The sequence below is a fragment of the Grammomys surdaster genome, unplaced genomic scaffold (assembly GCF_004785775.1).
Source record: "Grammomys surdaster isolate TR1022 unplaced genomic scaffold, NIH_TR_1.0 187, whole genome shotgun sequence".
NCBI classification, from domain to species: Eukaryota; Metazoa; Chordata; class Mammalia; order Rodentia; family Muridae; genus Grammomys; species Grammomys surdaster.
In genome coordinates this window covers 2,933,943-2,956,250 of record NW_021604632.1, presented here as the reverse complement: position 1 = coordinate 2,956,250, position 22,308 = coordinate 2,933,943, and the positions used below count along the sequence as shown (strand labels likewise).

At 36.8% G+C, this 22,308-nt stretch overlaps 1 protein-coding gene across 6 annotated transcripts in view; it reads left to right on the top strand.

Annotated features, from left to right (window-relative positions):
* Positions 1-22,308, top strand: part of Cntnap4 (contactin associated protein like 4) — a 290,486-nt gene that overhangs the window by 253,651 nt on the left and 14,527 nt on the right. For 5 of the 6 annotated variants that reach the window (XM_028768648.1, XM_028768649.1, XM_028768651.1 and 2 more), the window contains 4 exons: positions 8,175-8,414; positions 10,261-10,485; positions 12,771-12,904; positions 13,719-13,806. In XM_028768648.1, the coding sequence (XP_028624481.1) occupies positions 8,175-8,414; positions 10,261-10,485; positions 12,771-12,904; positions 13,719-13,806 (687 nt within the window). The remainder of the gene's footprint in view (positions 1-8,174; positions 8,415-10,260; positions 10,486-12,770; positions 12,905-13,718; positions 13,807-22,308) is intronic. The other variant, XM_028768654.1, reaches the window with a different exon arrangement.

The window sequence follows — 22,308 nt, the reverse complement described above, 5'->3', positions numbered from 1 at the left end:
CAAATGAATCGGTTGTTGCTCTCAGCATTTTATGACTTTCCCATGACAGCATTCTTTCATGCAAGATGCTTATTTCTTCCTCATATTATTACCGACTTTTCAATTTCATCTGAAGATTTTTTTCTTCTTCTTTTTTTCCCCTTTATCTTAATTCATGGCTGCGATTAAAGCTGTTCACTGGTCTCATATTTCTGATAAAGTGCGAGCTGTGCAAACATCTTGCAGCCTCCCTCTTCTTGAACAAAACCCCACCAGCCCTATAAGCATATGTTCACCATGAAGCCTGGCTTTTCCATTCATAGAGCCTGTGTAAGACATCATGTGTGCAGGAGCAGTTTGCTTGGGAACTCTTGCTTCACATAGTAATAAGTAGAACTGAGTTAAGTTTCATTCTCTTCTCAGAGTGGGGTGTTCCATGGGTGAGTGAGAGTCTCTCTGCATTATACAATGTAATTGATTTTCTGGTTGAAATTTTAAAGGGTAATTTAATCCCCTTTACTTACAAGTTCGAGAGTTTAATTTGTAGTTCATCCGTCCATCATAGAAATAATTATGACTAATCAGTATTTTCAAGTGTGCATAATGACTGTCATTTATATTTGGGTGTAGGGATAAACTAGTGAAGTCAACATAATTGTGGAAAGTAAGATGACAGCCTTCAGCATGGTGTTATTCTAATAAAAATCCTTTGAATCTGGAGAGGGAAGGAAATAAAAATATTTTGATTCACACAGAAGCACAAGCTCTAGGTGTATGGAAAGACTTGAATTCTAAGTTAGGCCTAGTATAAGAGTGATTTATTTGCTAGGCCAGCATTTAGCTGGAAGAACACATCTTTCCTGGATGCATGGATAGGAAGTTATTATGGGATGTTCCAAAACCAAAAATAGTTGCTTCCTAAAACTATCTTCTTGAAACATTAGAAATTTTAATAGCTTTTTGGAATATGGGCTTTTTTTTTTGCGATGTTAACTTAAACCCATATATACACAAATAAAAGTTGCAGATATCTGAGTATATCTTAATTTGATCAGTCATATTCTCCACTTCACCAGCTAGTATGTTGATAGTTTATTGCCATCTCACATATATGAGATTTTTAACATTTCAATATTAAGAGTTCTGGTCAGCTCTCAGGAGTGGCCAGTGTAGTGAGGTACAGAAAAGAATTCTATGCCTTCTTGACTGTTGACCTCATCCCTGCCACTGAAGGCCAGTCAGAGAGTGTGTTTGCACCAGAGAGCAGAATTCTGAAACAAGAGCTGAGCCTTCATTGCTGAGGAAAACCAGTAGAAATAAACAGAAAACACATCAGAAAAGATGTAAGCCACCCCAGCCAGCTGTTGTTTGTGACAACTGAAATAGAAGTCAGGTAATGATGACTGCAAGGAGAGGTGGGGCTCTATCTTAGAGGTGAGAACAGAATGACTTTAACAGTCCTTTAGTTCCAAATGTCAGAATAATCAGCTCCACCTAATAGGACTGTAAGATATGGTTCACAGTGGAGAAACAACAGTGAACAAAAAAACCCTTTTTGGAGCAAGTTTTCAAAATTAGTCTGGAAACTACAGAATCTATGGGGTAAACATCTCCATTCCCTTTAAATAATTCCAAACATCAGATCATGTTGCTTCTTTTAATAAAGAATGATGGTTCCTGTTGTGTTCGTAGCCCCACCTCTTTTTATTTGGTGAAATGTGAACTTTAACTCAGGGCCATGTACATGAAAGGGAAGTGATCTATCACCGAGACATGTCCTCAGCCTGTTCCTCCCCATTTTTTTTCTTACTGTGCCAACAGGTCTTTTCTTGCTCTTTCTCTTGGTCTCTCTCTCTCTCTCTCTCTCTATCTCTCTATCTCTCTGTGTGTGTGTGTGTGTGTGTGCGTGTGCACACTCATGTGTGTGATTCATCAAGTATCTTAAACAATCTTATTCAGAAATGCTACCTGTCACCTTAGCAATGCTGGAAGTGCTCAGAGTATTGATTCTTTGTCCTTGACCTTGATGGAACACTAAGAACAAACTGGCCATAGTCGTCGCTGCTCCCGCTCGCAAACATTCTCCAACCACGGAAATGATGGAGAGAAAAAGAATCAATCATTTTTTAAAACTGAAATGTGACAGTGGTCATTTTCTATTTCAGTTTGTAAACTCAGCATTTTCCCCCCCTAGAAGCTTCTTAAATTAGCCCTGAATTGATTTCCATTCAACCAGCTCTGCAATTTTCGTTTCCTGTCTAAATTCTTCTACTGACAAGTTTTCACATGGGTTAAACTCCATTTGAATAGTCTGGGATGAGGGTTGGAGGAAGGATCCCTAGCCTAGTGAGAAGTCATTTATGTCACATTGGAATTGCATCATATCAGCAAATATTTGGAGCAAGCAATTTCCCAATGCCCTACATAAAGGTTGATATCGGAGACTAGTACACTCCGAGGTTTCATGCTATAGTTCTTCATATTAGTTGCCTGTACAAGGGTATCATTTGTTATTTTTTTGGAAAGTTGAAAGTACCAATACAAAGGTGTATTTAAGACATATTTCTTGTGTGTGTGTTTGTGTGTGTGTGTGTGTGTGTGTGTGTATGTGTGAGTTTTGGGAAAGTTGAAAGTACCAATACAAAGATTTTTTTAGTAATTTTGAGACTGAATGTTACAAATATTTTTTGTGATAATGAGGGAGAATGAACATGTGCTTTTATTTGTTGACTGAATAGGCTAATAATTACTGGATCACAGAATATGCATGTTCTGAGCAGGTGATGGGGCCTGTCTCTATTGACCCCATGGATGATATAGTTCATAAAATGGTTATTTAGAGTTGTTTCTCATTGTTACAGTCTTCCTTTTTATAAATAATTTTTAATTTTTTTCCATGTTTTGGATAAGTCTTTGTTATATAAGTTTATCACAAATCTCTTCTGGTTTTTATAAATTCTTATTTCCACATTGTTAAAAGTACTTAGAAAATGTAATTTTTAATTATAATACAGTCTTCGTATTTTTTTAAACTTTCCTTTTTGATATGTTGAAATATAGCCATGGTAAGAGAATATCAAATAGTCTTACTGAAATAGTTTTCATTTCAGCCTAATTTTCTTTAATAGCAACTGTGTTTCTTCATTACAAATTTAGTAAAACAAAGCTAGTATTTCTTTCATGTACATATATCATTTGTTGCAAGTATTTTTTTTCCTTCCTAGAGGTATCTTTTTCATGATCTTCCTGAAAAACCTCTTAGTAGACCTTCCTGTGCTCAGTGGGACGATCCTAATGACCCTTGGCTGAACACAAAATCTTACAAGTAGAACATATAACCGTGTGCCTAATACAAACGGACAACAGCCCATTTCTTTAAAACCTACTGTATTATGTTCAAATCAGAGAGCTATTGCATGGCTTCCACAGGCCAGAAACACAAAGGGAGCTGCTCTTTCCTAGGGCTATAGCCACAGGGCCACATTTCCATCACTTGGGTTTGGTTCAGGGAAGACTGAACATTCTGCTCGTACAATCTTTCTTACACAAGCAGCTTCTTTCAACCACAGTAATTCTTTGAACATAAAGGATGATGGTTCTCTCCTCTCCCAAGCTTCTGGGACTCTACATAATGAAGATCACTGCTCAGCATAATTAAATAGACAAGTTTGAGTGTGGCTGGCTTCTGCAGCTCACATTACTACTTCTGCAAAGCTGTCTTCCCTCAGTACGGCTCTGTTAGGAGAAGGTTCTGGTGCCCAAACACTTCTAATCTCCTGGCGTGATTCTGGGCCAAACCTGTATGCCCTGTCACTTTCTTGTTCTCAATTGCCTTGTGGATGGGACTTGATCTGTCTTCCTCTACCACAGTGTCAAGAATGAGCTTGTCGCTCCTATAGCCTTGAATTTAAAGGTAAGAATAGCAATTATGATCTCTTTCATTCTTTAAAGCTACTGGGCCAATGAAGAAGTTATTCTCCACCAATCCACAATCGTATTCAAGGATAGCACCCGAATAGCTTGTCTTTAAAAAAAATCAAAATTTAATCTCAAAGGTCTTCCTGACACAAAGCGATGGGAAATGGGCATAGTCAGCTCGAATTCTGTGGCAATAACACTTGTTATTAAGAAGAATTTCTGGAGAGAAATGATTGTGTTGGAAGGATAAAATCAACAGGTCTTCCCAATTCATTTCCTATTCAACACCTAGCTAGGTATTTAGGTATGAGACCTCAGTATTGTAATGTGTGTGGATGGATCCAGTTAGATTCAATCATGTGGAAAGGTTAGGCATTCGCCTCACAAGATACTTGGTGTTTGTGAGGTTCCGGAATTCATTATGTCTGATCCAGCATGGCAAGTAAATTGATAGAAAATTAATTGGAAGATAGTTTCCAACAAAATAGCTCAGCAGAAACATCCAGAATCAATTAATCAAACTGCAACTCATTTTAATTGGACATACTCTAACCCTGGAAAGGCACTGCAATCTTTAATTAAGCTTTCAAGTACAATCCTATTTACATGAGACGTGTTTCTCAGAAGAATTCTGTCCAAACTAAAGTGACTGACTGGAAACCCTACGGTATAGTTACAAATCCTCAAACATGTACAATATGACTATGTCTAATTAGATATTACGTTTTCAATAAAGGTGGCATTAAGATAATTTTATTAGAAAAACAAACTCGCTGAAAGTATGGAATAAAGAAATTCTAGGTTTGAAGGTAGATGTTCATCACCATGACGATATTTAAAGTTGCATTTCATATATATATATGAAACATATGTTCATATATTTTCTGTTAGTTTCTCTACCATCTAGTATTCTTTCAGTATTCATTTCTACATCTACATTAGCACCAGGTAGTAACCATGAACATCTCTCCCTCTGAGTTTATCAGCAATTGATTAGCTCTTTGAGGACATAATCAAGTACATAGCTTTCTCATCTTTCCAGTATCAAATACAGGACCCCACAAAGAACTGCTCAGTAAAACACAGAGAACTTAGATATAATTCAAGCCAGAGAAGGCTTGAGTCATGAAAGAAAATGGAAGTATTTTCTTCTTTGATCAAATTCTGAAGAGGAGAGCCTTGGCTGTCTTGGGACAATGACCACCTGTGTTTCAAACTTAATTTGTTTATATTGTTATTTCATCATTATACCTGTGAACTTCTATAAGCCTCTAACACGCAAAATAAAATTAGAATAATCAAAAATGGACTATATTTAGTTGTTGAACATGGAGTTCTATAGTTATTATTTATGCTATTAGAACTGGACAAAGCCCTTAATTACAGTGATGTTATATTTCAGAGCGATAGACATGTAACAAAGAGATTTACTATTTACTTTACGCTATGAAACACATATGCTGTGGTTTTATGTAGTGTAACATGAAGCAATTGAAGTACAGCCAAGTTGCAGCTCTTGATTTTCCAAAGGATCCCCATCGTCAAGAGTGAACCACAGTAGTAGTTTCCTTTTCCTGGGAAGAAAACTCTACCTAGTAGTAGGGATGCCAGAAGAATTGTAGGGCAAGAGATTGAGTCTCAGGTACTCATTGAGTTAAGTTAGCAGACAAGGTTGCAAAGAATAAAGGAGCCAAGGTGAGGAACAACTTGATATGAAAAGAAGAGAGTTGTCCTGACAACACGGGCAGAAGAGAGAATGACAAGATTGTTCAGATGTAGGAGGAATTAAACACAAAGATTCTTAGCTGTTCTATAACTCTGGAAATCAGCTCCTTCATTGCCATACTCAGAAAGTATGCTAGGGAGTTCTCTATTTTTTTTAATAGCATAAATAATAACTAAGGAGCTCCAAGCTCAACAAGTAAGTACAGAATATCTATATGAGGGAGGGAGGGAGGGAGGGAGGGAGAGAGAGAGAGAGAGAGAGAGAGAGAGAGAGAGAGAGAGAGAGATCACAGAATGTCTTTCTCCCTTTCCCTTTTTCTATACCATATAGCCCTCTATGGTATTGGGACACCTACATTTAGGGAGATTCTTCCTCCTTGGTTCCTACTTTCTGGAAACATCCACTCAAACATACCTTGATGTCCTCTGCATGCCACAATCCAATGGTCTTGGTAATATTGAAAATGGAATGTTGGACTCTACATCACACCCTGCTCCTGCTGAATTTATAGAGGATAAATATGGCGCACACCACCTGAAGCCCTTTGTGTCCTTCACTGAAAAGGTACACATGGTGTAAAATGAAGTTTGAACATATATATGACAAAGGCCATTGCATCTATAAATCTGAGTTTTCAGCAGTGTTGATGCTCTTTAAAGCTAAACATTCTCACCAATTCACAATTCATGATCTCCCACCTACAATGTATTATTTCAGAATACATGGTTCTTTGATTTAGCTCTATTTTTTTTTTTTAAATTTCAGTGACCTAACATCCCTATGAGGCAAAATCTGGCCCTCCACATCTGTGGAGGAGTTCCCATGTCCCATTCTGACATCATATGATTGCATGAGTGAATGGGTGGGTAGGTGCAGTAGTTACTGGTTATTGCCCCATTGTGATGTGTCAAGTACTTTTTATGTGGTATACAGCAGTGACTGAAATGGCCCATTTGATATGTACACAGAGAAAATGATACATATAAGTAAACTGGAACAACATAAAGCCCCATAGATAATAAAGACCTAGTAGGTAGTAGGGATTTTTATGGCTTTTTGAAAATCTGCATTAAATAATGTTGAGTCTCTGAGAGCAGTGAGAGTCTATACAATTGCAGTTCGATTTAGGGTTAGCTATGTGACTTAGAAGATGATGGAATGAGCTTGTTCTAGGAGAGGCTAATTCTCATTTTTCTCAGCAGGTGTTAGTTGCCTCTAGTGCTTTGTTTAGAGTAGGACTCCTTGAAGTTTCCCCATTCCATGTTAGCACGTCTATTGATAATGCCAATGTTCAGGTCTTGTTGGACAGCCATACTGTTAATGTTTCATAGTGGTAGCTTCCCCGTCAATCCTAGAAAACACAGTCTCATAGACTCCCTGGTCCTCTGGCTGTCATCACTCTGTTCTATGATGTTATCTAAGCCTTCTGTGGAACAGTTGTGTTTTAGATTCATCGATTGGGGCTGGGCTCTAACAATCTGATGATCTCTGCATTATGACCTACTGCGGTTTTCTGTTAATGGTCTCCGTTTGATATAGAGAAGCTTTTTTGTTGTGGGGTAAGAGCCACATTTCTCTGTGGGTATAAATGTAAATTTTAGAATGCAGTTAGGAATTAGGAATTATGGTTGTCTAGTAAAGTGATGGAGGTATGTTCTCTTTTAAGATCCACTTCCTTATCAGCCCTAGGTTGGTGGCTAGAGAGCTCTTGGCTACCATCAAGATGGGTATCACTCTTGAAGCACCGTTTCTTCAACAATATCTTCTCTCAGCTCTGTTAAGATTTGTCCCAATATAAAACAATGAATATTAGATCAACTTTTATGAAAAGGAAAAAAATGTACTGAGGAGTATAGGACAATACTCAATAATCATATTTTTGTGAATAATAAATTAAAAAACTCATCCCTATGAACGATTTACTAAGGATTCCTTAGGAGTATTTGTCAAATTAAAACTATTAGACTGATTGAAGATAAATATTTTGAATATATTTATGCTTACCCATATGTGTATGTATATATGTGTGCGTGCACACGCACGTGCACATCCACACCCACACACACACACACACACACACACACGAAATCAAAAAAAAATAACAAAAAAAGCAAAAGTATGCAACAAGAACATGTTGTTATTTAGAATGAGGATGAAGCAGGTTCCTGATTTTGTTCTTTGGAATAAAGAGATGAGGAAAGACAGCTTCCCCAACATAAAGCCTACTCAAAAAGTTTCAGAAAATAATTGTATAAGGTTAGGCATGGCTTACCCACAGAGAACTTTTGTGCTATTTGTGAGGACCTAGGTATGACCCCCCCCCTCAGCAGCAAAGAGGAAAAAAGAAGTAAATCAGTGTGGAATGTGTGATGAACACTTCTGAGAGCTAGTGTTCATCAATAGTTTTGCTTCACAGCTTTCAATTGCTCTTCTCATTGTGCTGCTCAGTGCCCTAATACTAGGTCACATGGTTTCCTCTTTCTGGCTTTGCTTTCTCTGAGTCCTGAATGAAACAGAAGAACATGTTTGCATTTGCAATATTTTATTACAGGTGGGACTGCTACCAGGCAGAGAGGCTTCCTAGGATGCATCAGGTCTCTGCAGTTGAATGGGATGACCCTGGATTTGGAAGAAAGAGCCACAGTGACCCCAGGGGTGCAGCCAGGTTGCAGAGGACACTGTGGGAGCTATGGAAAGTTATGTCGCCATGGAGGGAAGTGTAGGGAAAAACCCAGTGGCTTCTTCTGTGATTGTTCTTCCTCTGCCTATGCAGGACCATTCTGTTCCAAAGGTAGGTGTGATCTGAGCTTGTATCCCCATGAATAAGACACCTGGCAAGTCTAGTGCATGTGTTTGCATGTGCAAGTGCAAGTGCAACCATGTGCATGCGTGTGTGTGTGTGTGTGTGTGTGTGTGTGTACTGTGTAGCTGTTTGAAACAAAAGTATCTACATTTAAAATGTTCTTTTGAAAAGTGGTTATTGTATGCCAATCATATTTTAATTCTTGGGTCTTTGAACTCAGTTCTGGAAAAATGCTTGTCTATTGCTGAATAGGCACAAATGGTAGCCTTTAGGTGTCTTCAATGTTAGCTGTCAATCTACCTTTACTCTGTCTACTACTAATGTGTTTAAAGAATAGAGCTGTCAACAACCTGTCCTATGGGGCAGTCCTTGGTTTAAAAAAAAAACAAACCAATCTTTCCAGGGTATATTGTCATTTTTATTGAGCATGTTCAGCACTGCAAAGGACTACAGAAAAAAAGTACGTAGTTTTGTATCAGTCAAACTAATATTTTCTAAATGCTGATACACAAGAAAATAGTGACGTGATATTTGGTGTGTAGTAAATGAATATGTGCTAGAGAATTAAAGCAGGACAGTTTTTATTTGGTAGTTTATCCTAATCACCAATCCATGCCATAGAAAAAAAAAGAAAAGAGCACAGTGTACTAGTAATTGTTTTGGATAGTCTTCTCTGACTATATAGACATGTATTGTACTTTCATAGATTTCCATAGAAGAAAACCGACATTCAATTAATTTAAATTCATTGACTTTGTTGAAGTGTCTCTGGGCTTCTTAATCTTTCTTCTCTTGAAGGAAGCTCAAAGAAATTGGCTCCAAATCAAAGCAACTTTGCAGAGAAAGCACTAGAGGTTAGTTAATGAAAATCTGGCAAAACCTGCACTTTTTGGGTCATCCCCTTTTTTTATCAAGAATAAGTTGTGATTTCAAAATCAATTGTGATAATAACCAGACACCACCGGTAATATTCTGGGAGACATTTTTGGTCTAAAGTGTGAATGAACACCTTTCTTCTTGGGGATGAGTTTCCTTCATTTCCTAATTGAAATTTCCAGTTCTTTCTGAATCAATCAGGAAAGTCCGTTATGCCACACACACATTGTACTGTATATGAGAGTAATATTACAAATTACATAACTATATTAAAAATTTCTAAAGTGACATGAGACTCAGAATGTTCCTTTATGATGAGTATATAACATTCATAAGAAAAATCAACATCCAGATGCTTAGAGTAGCAGAGAAAACAACGTTCAGGGTTCAAAATTAATTTCTCCACTGACCTCTTACACACTTATATATTTACCAGTACGTGTGTGTAAGTCTGAAATATTAATCTACTGTAGATAAAATATTACCCTTTTAAATTATTGCAAGCTGACTCGATCCCTGCTAGCCACATGCCCCTCTCATGTAAATGCTATACTTAGCCTTCTTTACAACATATATGAAGAATTATTATAAAATAAAGGTATTTATGCCTAGTGATACTGAAATGGAATAAAAACTTCAGTATTCATCTTTTTTTCCAATTATAAGAAGATGTATGCGTCTTAGTTACAAAATAGTAGATGGGAGAATTTAAATAAGAAAGTGTATGTTTAGCAGGGAAGAGGACAGGAAGCTTGGCTTGTCATATCAGACAACAGTAATGAATTATAAATCATTCTAACATAAAGGCAATATCTAAAAATGTCCTGTGTTGTCTTACCGTGGGACTGTCTTCTGTCTACGTACTTCATTCTAGAGCAATAAGATATCAACTCATGTAACTTAAACCAGATCCTTTGCACTTAAAAATGTTTAATATACAATCTGCGTATCATTTCAGAGATTTCTGCCTATTTTGGATCTGGGTCGTCTGTGATTTACAATTTTCAAGAAAATTATTCTTTAAGTAAGAATTCCAGCCTCCATGCCGCTTCGTTTCATGGTGATATGAAGCTGAGCAGAGAGATAATCAAATTCAGCTTCCGAACCACGCGGGCACCAAGCTTGCTACTTTACATGAGTTCCTTTTATAAAGAATACCTCTCGGTTATCATTGCCAAAAATGGTGAGTGTGTTTTGGATGAGAGAAGAGATTGAGTTTGGACAATGACACAGTAGAATACATCTTCTGGGACATTTGCCTCTAAACTAGAATTAGGGAGCAAAGAACCCAAGTGTTTCTGGATTTTATCTTTGTTTTGGTTTTGAGTGTGATCGTATAGCTGAATCCAAAAGGATCCTTTAAGGACATAAGATGGGTTTATGTCTTTGCAATTTTGTCAATTTTATATCAGTGATGTAAATTTTGGTTTGTTTCTATATTATTTGTTTTATACATTTCCATTATTTTAAATGATTTCTTTTTTTCTTTTGTCTTTTTTTTATAATTTATTTTTTCTCAAATCATAATTCATTCACACAGGGGTATAAACTCAGAAAGGCAGGATGTGGGGAAGGGAATGACATTGGAGTGTGGGTGTTCAGGGGGAATACAGATATCTTCAGAACCGGATATCGGCTGGGTGAAGGTTCAGGGGACAAGTCACTATGACTCTGCCTATGACCCGCTTGTCCTTATCTAAGTTGGTATTGTCTGCCAAGGCTACCTATTAACAAGGTCTATGGCTACTCAGGCTTGTAAATTTCCACAAAAGCTGCCTGTTGACATTAGCTTATAGCCATCTGTTTCAATGTTTTTCCACTGAGACCCAAGACTTGGTGTTAGTATACATGTATGACAGGCCTATTGCTGAATTTAGGCCTATGGCTGATTTTAGGCCTTCAGTGTATAAGCAGGGCTGCCTCTGACATCTCCTCCTTTCTCTAAGTATAGAAGGGCTGTGGCAATTCTAAACTTGCGAAGGCGGGGATAGAAGCCTGACCTCCAGTATTTGAAGGGGACCTTGTAATGGCTCGAGTCCCCCTGTCGTTGTCCAGTGAGGCATGAGATCCATACCCGTCCCGATGTCTTTTTCCTGGAGAGGGGATACTTTTGACATCAACCCCTATGCAGTCAGGCTGTGTGTGAATGCGCGCACATGAATGCAGGTGCCATCGGCGGTGGTCAGAGGCATTGCATTGAATTCCCGTAGCTGGTGTGGAGTTACAGGAGGCTGTGAACTGCCTGACCTGGGTGCTTGGAATGGAACTCCTCGGCCAGAGAGCCGTGTGCCTGCTTAACCGCTGAGCCTTGTCTCTAGGTACTTACATTTTATTTTTGCCAGGAGCTCTTAAGTATTTTGTATGAATATTGATGCAGCTTTGGTGTTCTACTTTAAAATAAAATGTCTCCTTGTGCGTGTCACATATTTTTTTCTAATCAAAGCTAAAATGTATTTGAGGAGTGTTAATGGACCAGTATTATACACAAAAATGTCCGGGAGATGACCTGTTGGTCCGAACAGACAATAATGTAGTCATAAGAACCGTTGCTGCATTCATGCAGGTAATGGTATGTGGCTTACAAAATGTGTTTGCTACAGAAATCTTGTCACTGGAAAACGCTTACTACTGTTTTTCTCTGTCTCATGTGTGGATGAAAGATGAATATTTTAGAAATAAATTCTCCAGGTGAGGAAAAGAAACTTGCAGACAAATATCCAACTATGTTGGCTCGCTTAAATCGAATGGCCCAAGGGCACTGACTGCCACCATAGGAGTAATTTTATGTGCCCTCCGTGTCAGCTTCAAGCTCAAAGTTTATCTATACATTGAGGGTTTTATTTTGTTGTTGTTGTTAATTCAGGAGGAGTTCTGCAAAACAAATTAATTGAAATCTCTGCAGGCAATTGAATACTATTCATTTGAATAATAAATTTGGCTAAAACTTGTTCATTTTACTTTAATTTCATTCCAAAGTTTATACTCATGGCCCCTTAGAAACAACTCTGATCTTGTGTAAAACTACATTTGCTCAAAGTTCCATCCCTCAGTTGCCTTTCCAGTGTATGAGAAGAATATTTTTTTTAAATGAGATTATATAAAAAGAATGCTGTAGCAACATTGAACCATACATGGCATTATACCAATACCTGCATTTGCATTTCTTCTTCATAAAGAATAGTGTTATGATCTACACATAATAATCTCAGAGTTGACCTATATGAATGAAATTAAAGCTTTTTCAAGAGTCAGTTAATGAGCAATACATCTACTCTTGATTTAGAAAATATTGTGATTTCACTAAGGAACTGACTTTTAGATGTGAGATTTAGAAGACACACCCAAATGAGTGCTGGTGAATCTTTCTCTGGAAGTGAATACATTAACAAACCGAAAAGATTAGAGTGTTCTTATAAGTGGCTTGAAAATGGGATATTTACTAAAAACGTACCTTTTTTTCTACTTCAGGAAGTTTGCAGATAAGATACAAGCTAAATAAGTATCATGAACCTGATGTCGTCAGCTTTGACTTTAAGAGCATGGCAGATGGGCAGCTTCACCACGTAAAGATCAACAGGGAAGAAGGAATGGTCTTTGTGGAGGTAATAGAGGTTATCCAAAGGTCTCATGGAAACACTGCCATGGGGCACCTAGAGCAGAAAGTTAACCATGAATCACAGTAGCAAGGACATCTTCCAGTGGTATTCGATAGACCATAGATAAAATCATCCAATGTGGTTGGTGTTCCCCCAACTTCCTCTCTGTGGTTTTGGCAAACCTCTCTGAGGTATTATTAATATCTGATGCTTAAAATGCCAAGCTTGCCTTGTCTGTTTTATTTTGCTCAGAAAGGAAATGATGTCTAGTTTCTCAGAGACCTACTGGTAGGACCGTCAGGCCTCTTAGGAAACCCACTTATTTTAGATGGGTATAAAAGCAGCAATCATTCTACAACAGAAAATAATGACTGAAATATCAGAATCAGTTTGAAGAAAGGATGTGATTCACTGCAAAATGGAATTATTCACCTTAGCAGCTTTTGCAGAAAACCACTAATGTTTCGGCTCTACGTAGAAGAAAATTTCTTAGCTGCATGACTCCAGTCAAAATCCCAAGCTAAGGAAAGTGATTGAGGTAAAAAATAACATATGTCTTTTTGTTGGCTTTACCAAATTTGGGTTTCTTATGCAGTGGAGATGGTTCAAACACTAAAGGGAAAGATGGTAAAATGAATAGGTGTCTGAGCACAGATTTAAAAACATCAGATATTAAATGGCTAAGTTCTAAATTTTACTTTCTTAAACTATCATAAAACTGTAATAACCATCCCCTCCTTTTTTCCTTCTTTGCTTCTTATTTTTTTGCCACAAAACAATGGCTATTTGGATGGCTATATTTCATGGAATAATTTTATAGATTGATGAGAACACAAGGAGACAAACCTACCTGTCATCAGGCACAGAATTCAGTGCAGTCAAATCTTTGGTACTCGGCAGAATGCTAGGTAAGTAAAAACAGAATCTTTTCCCTAGTTATAATATGTAAGCATGGATCAGAATACACACACACACACACACACACACACACACACCCCATGTCAAAAGGACTATCTTGCTTTGTTTTATTTGGGGAGTAATCTATGATGGTGGTTCCTATGAGAAATGGTGATTTCCTTTGACTGAAGATAGCACTGATTTCTGCCATGTGTCAATCATCTTAATTGCGCTAGATAGTTTCATGACAACTTGACACAAGCTAAAGTCATCTGAGAGCAGGGAACCTCAATTAAGAAAATGTGTCCATACATTCAGGCTGTCATCAAGTCTGTGGGGTATTTTCTTAATTAATGATTAATAAGGGAGGGCCCAGTCCATTGTGGGTGATACTATCCCTGGGCTAGTGATCCTGGGCTCTATAAGAAAGCAGGCTGCAGCATTCCTTCATGGCCTCTACATCAGCTCCAACCTCCAGGTTCCTAGCCTGCTTGACCTCTTACTTGCACTGCTTTTGATGATGAACTGTCGTATGGAACTGCGAGTGAAATAAACCCTTTCCTCCCCAAGTTGCTTTTGGTCATGGTGTTTCATCACAGCAATGGCAACCCTAACTAAGACCGTAATAAAGCCTGATATTATTTGCCTACATCAAAAATACCAAGGTAGGAACAGCAATGGCTATATCAATCAGATGCTACTGTCCCTATAGACGGTGTTTGTGATCCCCAGCTAGTGATGTTGCTATAACCTTTAGAATATAGAGCCTTGAAACATGTTTATCAATAGTGGTAAATTTGAGGCTTTATAGCCCAGCTCCACTTCTTGTTCACTCTCTTCTTCCTGTTCTACTAAGATATGAAAAAAGTAGTTGTCCTAGGTACCTGCATCCTCCGACCACCATAGAGCCTCTTCCCATCTTGTCATCCTCTCCATGATGGTTTGTATCGCTCTGCTTACAAGCCAAGGTAACACTTCCTCTCTTGAGTTTTTGCCAAACATGATTGTAGCAACAAAGAAGGTAATGGGTGTGTTTTGAAAATATACAGACCTTCACCCTATTGGTGAAACTGGAATGAGGTGTAGAGGGAATAGAGCTGGGGCAATTCCATTAGGGGAACATGATTTTGTCTGTGCTTTGTGCCATGTTTCATCTGTTGTGTGATGTATTCGCAGACACTCGTACTTAGACACACCTAAATGCTTTATAGTTCTTATTCATTTCTTTTATTAATTATAGCAATCATGTTAAAATAAATATATTCTACATCTAAATAACATCATAATAAACATGCAGTTACTAACAAGGACAATATTGAAACCTGAGAAATCAATGTAAAACATTTTATTTTTCATTATAAATAAATCACTGAGTATTAATATGTCACATTATTTTATAGAAGGGAGCTTTTTGTAGTCTGGTTTTCATTCCTATCTGATATTTGGTAGCAATGTAGAATATTTTGTCCAATGTAATCTTTTATCATTTGACCTTGTCAGTTATTTGTACCTGGACTAATCATTCCTTATGTTCCCTGTACATCATCTTAAAATCCTGAGAATATTTGATTAAACCCATGGGTGAATGATCAAAATATTGGCCCTGGAGAAGGTTAATAGCTAGCTTTATAAATATTTATAGGCTTTCAGGTAGTGTGATGAGCACTGAAATTATGTTCTCCTGTTCTCCAAGCAGCAAAACTATCCTAAATCTCAACGGCCATTAAGATATATATGTATCCTCAACACAACTTAGCTACTTGGAAACATAATGAAAAATTCTAAGTGAGCCTCACAGGGTTAATTGTATACTATATAATTACATCATATATCTAACTATTTAATATTAGCTTATCATTTGCTCTGAGGAACATGCAGAGTTCAGCACATTGGATATAAAATAGTGATTCTATTTTACCTTGTAGCATTAGGATGGACTCAGATCCTAAACCAGATGTGTAATTAGTAGACAAACAATCTGCCTTTGAACCTATGCATGTGAATACGTATTAGTTTTAGGGTAAATAAAACTTAAGTGCATAGAGCAATGAATAGTTGAGTTGGTGATATACAATATGATCCTGGCATTTGGGAAGCTGATACAGAAGGATCATTAGGTTAGCAGATAGTCTAATATGCACAGAAAGAGCCTGTCTCAAAAATATCAAAGTTGAATAAGGATGACACCAATAGACACATCAGTGTGGACAGGGAGGAGTCCACAAAGCACTACAGGTAACTGAGGAAAGCTGGGAGTAGGAAAAGCGGTCTTCCCCTGGGAAAGCACACCCTTTGATTGTTCAATGCCAAACAGTCAGCTCTGAAACATATATACAAGTAGCATTATATGGGCTGAGTAGGTTATATTTAAGAATATATATATGTATATATACATATATATACATACATACACACACATATATATATATTACTATACATATATGTATATATGCATACATATTACTGTTCTTCAAATTCACAATCTCTTTTTCATTCATTGTTATTGAATGGTTGTATGTCTATAGCTATGTGCACACACACATACACACGCATACATATATATATATATATATATATATTACTATACATATATGTATATATACATCATATTACTGTTCTTCAAATTCACAATCTCTTTTTCATTCATTGTTATTGAATGGTTGTATGACTATAGCTATGTGCATACACACATACACACACATACATATATATATATATATATATATTACAATACATATATGTATATATACATACATATTACTGTTCTTCAAATTCACAATCTCTTTTTCATTCATTGTTATTGAATGGTTGTATGTCTATAGGGATGTGCACACACACATACGCACACATACATATATACATACATATACGCATGCCCATGCAATTGTGAATTTGAAGGAGAGTAGGAGGGGGAATACTGAAGGGTTTGGAGGGAGGAAAGAGAAAGAGAGGAATACAACTATATTATAACCTCAAAAAAAATCCAACTTTAATACAAAGTTAGCAGGACAGTTTCTATGGCCACTGTGAAAACTATTACAGAAAAACAGGAACGTGAGAAATTGCTAAGATGTCCTCATCGGGCTTTATGCACAGTGTCTTTTACAGCACACATTATCAAGCTAGTGCAGACCCACAGTTGAGATGGCAGAATGTAGCAGTCTTGCTGAACTAAGGGCATTCCTGTTTGAGGCCAATGTTGTGAGCTGATCATTTGTCACTGTCCCAGATTTAAAGACCTGTTTAAATGCATCAAGCTATGTAGATACCGAAATATTTACTAGCAATCTTTAAATACGTGAGAAAAATCTAGTTTATATGTTAAAACTTTTAAACTTGAGAGTAAGCAAAACCATGCGAACTCTGTCTCCCAGGTCAAAACACTGCCTTCTGTTCTGACAGACAAAATGTCCGAAACATTTCCCACTCTCTTCATTCCTTTGGCCTTCCTGAATTCAATGTGAATTATGAATTCTTTTCAGTAAACTCTTTCCAATGGGGAAAGTTTTTTAAAAAGTCAAAAAGAAACAAAAACAAAACATTAGTTAGGCCCTCAGTTAAAAACAGAATACATTTTTCCAACTTGACATTGAGAAATCTCTATGCCTACTTCAGGGAAATGCTTCTATTGTTTTAGGCGACTGTAGAGGTGAGTGTGTTGGCCTTCGTGAATTGGTGGTTTAGGTTCGGATGCATAAAGAAGGTGTTGTTCAGATCATTTCTTTTCATAAAAACAGTGTTTGATTCCACTTATAGCAACAGCACTGCACAGAAAGCCAATGGGAATTTGAGAGAATGAAATCCTGTCATTCGTGGTAAGATAGATAGAATTGGAGGTCATCAGGTTAAAGAAAGTTAGTCAGACACAGAAAGGCAAGTGTTCTATGTCATCTACGGCATGAGGATGTTCAAAAGAGCCAATCAGAATGCAAATTAAAGAAAGATTACTGGAGGTTGCAGAGGGTGAAGAAAGGGGAGCCACTTACAAGTAAGATAGAAGGCGAAAGGTCAGTGTTCCACTGCACGGTGGGGTGTAGACAGTTCCCAATAACCCAATAGTTATTTCATGAAGAACAAGAAGAGAGGTGTTTACAGGCTCCAAGTATAAAGAAATAATAAGAAAATGGATATGCTGGACCTTTGATTTTGTCAAAACTGACCATATACATGTATTGAAATATCACACCGAATTCCATAAATATGTAAATGAGGCAGGTTAATAAAAATTTATTTTTAAATTCAATTTTAAATAAAATGGAAACTAAGCCTACATTTTCATTATGAGACCAAGTCCACAACTGTAAATAGCAGTAGCAACAAAATCGTAGCAGTAATCCAATTCAAGCTGATTTTAGCGGTGGGACTAATTTCTTCTCTGTGACTTCATGACTCTGTGCTACAGGACAAATAGATCCAGAGCAATGAGACTGACCCCAAAGCCAGGATGAGGCACAGGGGACGTACCAGGAGATGGAGCCACACCCTGAGCTGAGGAGAGTCTGTTGCAAACCTTAGTTGATCAGCAAACTCAAAGAGGTCTTCTACTAAGCCTAGGTGTACATGGGTAATTTTATTCATACAGCTAAAGGTTAATATCCGATTAGTGTTAAAGTGTGTCCATCTTTCAGACTGTATTATTATTAGACTATATTCTGTCAATGAGAGGAAGCATGAACCAATATCACATTCTCAATATCAAGAAGATATATTAAGAAGATTTTCTGTGCATGGTATTTTTCAAACAATAGTATAAACTAATAAAAAGATAATCAAATGAATAAAAACCTCCCAATTTCAAGAGCTTTTGTGTCTATCAGATTATGAAATGAGGCGCATATGTAAGCTGCAGAACACATGACCAACATTCTAAGTTGTGAACAATATTGACGTCATATTTTGTCTTCAAGTTTAATATCAGGGTTTCTGATAAAATATTTTTGAGAATAGACATATGTTAAATATATTATAAAATAATTCAGACGTCCAGATCCATCCTGTGAAGACAACTGTCTTAACAAAACTGTAGAATGACATTTGTTTCTTTTTGCATATAGAATTGATGTTAATGTTTTTTATTCAAATTGATCATTATTCAAATGCATATCATTCATGTTGAAAAATTATGATTAAAATCCAAACTGAGCATTGAACTTCATAATTTAAATCAATGTATTCTCCCAGAAGTATAAGTGATAATTTATTTAGTATGTACCTTAGGTATGGATCTAGAGAGAACTAATCATTTGTAATTCAAAGGTAATTAGTAACTTGTAGCCGAACTTTGTGTGACATATGAATTCATTATAAAGTGTTAGAGTGTATATTAGCATATTCTAGTATAATATATTAAGTTATTACAAAATAGATTAACAAACTGGTTAATGAAGATATTCGTTTTCCAGAGCGTTGCTCACTTTTGAAGTTGGGTGTTGTTTTAGTAGAGGTTGTTGGAGAAACAATTGCCAAGAAGAGAGTAAACATTGGGAAGTTTTTATTTAGAGAACACTTTGAGAGAAAACATAGAGGGAGTTGACTGAGTAATGCAAACACAGAGGAAGTTGGCTGAGTCATGCAAATATCATCACCAGTGGAAGGTTTGGGGTTGAAACAGAAGTCTGTTTTACTACAGTACAGTGTAAGAAACACCCGCTAGAGTCTTTTGGGTACTCTTGAGTCAAATCAGAGGAGTCCCAACATTGTGAGAAATTAGAATACATGCTGTTTCTAGTCCTTGGCCAGGAGCAGTCCATGAGAAAGATCACATTGTCATGAGCATGAGATAGACTGGCAGTTAGGATCTAAATGAAGATCTCTGAGGCACATTTTCATAGGCTTATATTTATCAAATATGCTTTTTTGGCTTGATTAGTCCATTTGTCTCATTGGTTCATACATTAATTCTACACATGCTTTATAATCATCTGCTGTGTATACAGAGCCATGATCAGTGAGGTAACCATCACATCTGTTCTCCAGAGCTTATAGGAAGAAGTTTACAGTAATTGTAGCATGTTATTGTGTATTTAATTGAGCATAATGCACTCTAGTTGTGCCTTACGTGAAATGAGCCCATTTCTTTCCAAATTAAAATGTATTAAAATACCAATCTTTAAAATAATACATTCAGCGTATTTCCTGTAAGAGGCAAAATATAAAATCGACTTATGTTTGCTTAGTCACAATTTGTCTACATTTTCAACCAAAACTTAAACTATGAGCATTTACTGCTTTGACAGATGAAAGCACAGGAAAACAGAACATTCTATTATCTCTTGAGTTTCTTTAATATTCTTTTAAAATTATAAAGAAATAAGGATAATCTTGGAGTACTGTCACTGTTCAATATTGCTAGCAGATACTGAACAAAGTGGAAAAGCTTTAGAAAATCAGATCAACCTGTACCATAAATAACCTGGTAACTATTTCTAAGTTCCCCTTACACTTAAAACACAGAGGGACTCAATAAATCTAGCAAAAGTAGTAGATTTTAAATTATGGCAGGAGGATTAAGATCTTGTCCATGAAACTCACTTCAGACAGGTCCATATTGGTCGATCATATCCCATTTACTTTTCAGATCCATCAATTGCAGTAAAGTGAATACTTGATTAATATTTGAGATATATGCCTGGATGACTGTATGTGTTAGATGTTTATTGAAATGAGAAACCAATGCCTATTCAGCTCATTCTGAGGAATGGCTTATGGCTATGTGGTATTGTTTCTCATAACTGTCTTTTTTTTTTTTTCTGGGGCTACAGAGCCAAGAAGTATACCTACTGCCAGGCAGATTTAGGCCAGATATAAATACAGTTTGGTCAGCAAGGAAAAGTGAGTCTATCAAATGTCTATGGAAGAAATTTAAGAGCAAGATCCGATGTGCAGGACTCCTTTATGCAAAACTTACTTCAACTTCACCAGCCAGAAGTGAGAAGTGTGGTGACCTAGATAACCCAAGGACACTGACTTCATTAATAAGCTGTGTGGTGACTCTTAAATAATGACTAGTTATTTTTAAAATCGAATTGGAAAAAGAAAGTGCAAGCTAGAATAAGAAAGACACAAGGGCCAAAAATTAGTTTTGAGAATTCCTCAGTTTTATAACCTATTGATTAAAAAAATACTTTAAATGTGGCAGACTGAATTCGAGGCTGTGTCCTTGTCAGATGAGGGTCAGTTACAGAGGGTCTTTTATGTCATTGTGAACTGACTCTTGTTAAACACTTATAAACACCATTTTTCCTAATCCTGTTATGGGATTAGAGCTGAGAAGCATCATGTCACAATACTCAAGGGATATTCGTGATGCTGAAAGAAACATATTTCCTGATTGTAATTATAGAACAAATGATAAGATGGAAATTGGGGCTTTTTGTCAGAGCATATAATCATGCGTAAGTGGTTCCTGTGGGAAGGGCAAGCACACTTCTCCCAGTGAGCTGTCTCACTCAGTGCTACCATTTGGCTGTCAAGCACCATAAAACATAAAACTCTGCTTACACTTCAAAAAATTCCCAACTGCGGAAGTGAAAGTCATTGATCCAAAAAGCATGTCATATCAGGGAACCTGATAAAAATCTAGAAACCTGATGAAAAAAACAATACATCAAAAACAATTCTGAAATGAAAAGGAAAGAGGCATTGTTTAATTATGAACATACTTTAGTGCATCTATACCAGAAATACATAAACAATTAAAGCTATGATGTGGCCGTTAAGCTAAAGTGTTAGTAAATTTATTAAAGAACACGTGTGGAGAGGGGAGAGTAGACTAGAGAACGGCTGTGGTGGAGAGAGGTCACATCCATAGGGAGGAGAACCTGAATGGTGTATTCTGTTGATGGTCTTTAAGACTGGTTAGAGCATTAGCAATAGCATTTGTTAGTGTTGCCTGCTCAGTATAATAGGGCCATAGAAATGGAACAAAAGATAACATTTTTACAAAAACAAAACAAAACAAAAAACCCACTCCCCCCCCCAAAAAAAACCCACTTATTCCTGGGTTGTACCTGAAGGTTGGGTTTGTTAACATTGCCAGAAGAAAAAAAACCAAGTTGTTACAGTTAAGATTCAATCCTGGAGGAGGGAGAGAGACTGACCCCTTTCATTCTCATCTTTCCTGTGAGATGCAAGCATGCCATTTCTTTATTAAGCATGTTGTTCACATTTCTCCTAAGTTCTCAGGTCAAAGAAAAGGGAGAGATGTCTCAGTGGTCAAGAGTGTGTATCTTTCTTATAGAAGACCCAAGTTTGGTTTCCAGTACACAGATCCAGAGATACAGCACCCTCTTCTGGCTCCCATAGTCATTGCACTCATGTGCACATACCCATATGGGTGCATACACAATGTATATACATAGTTAAAAAAGGTAAATGATTTGTCAAAAAATTCCCTAAGTTAAACATTTATGAGGAGATTTTATAATAAGGGATTTCTCTGAGATATAATTAATCCAAGCAACATGTAGGCATAAATTGTTTTGATAATTCATTAAGCTTTTATTGGGTTACAA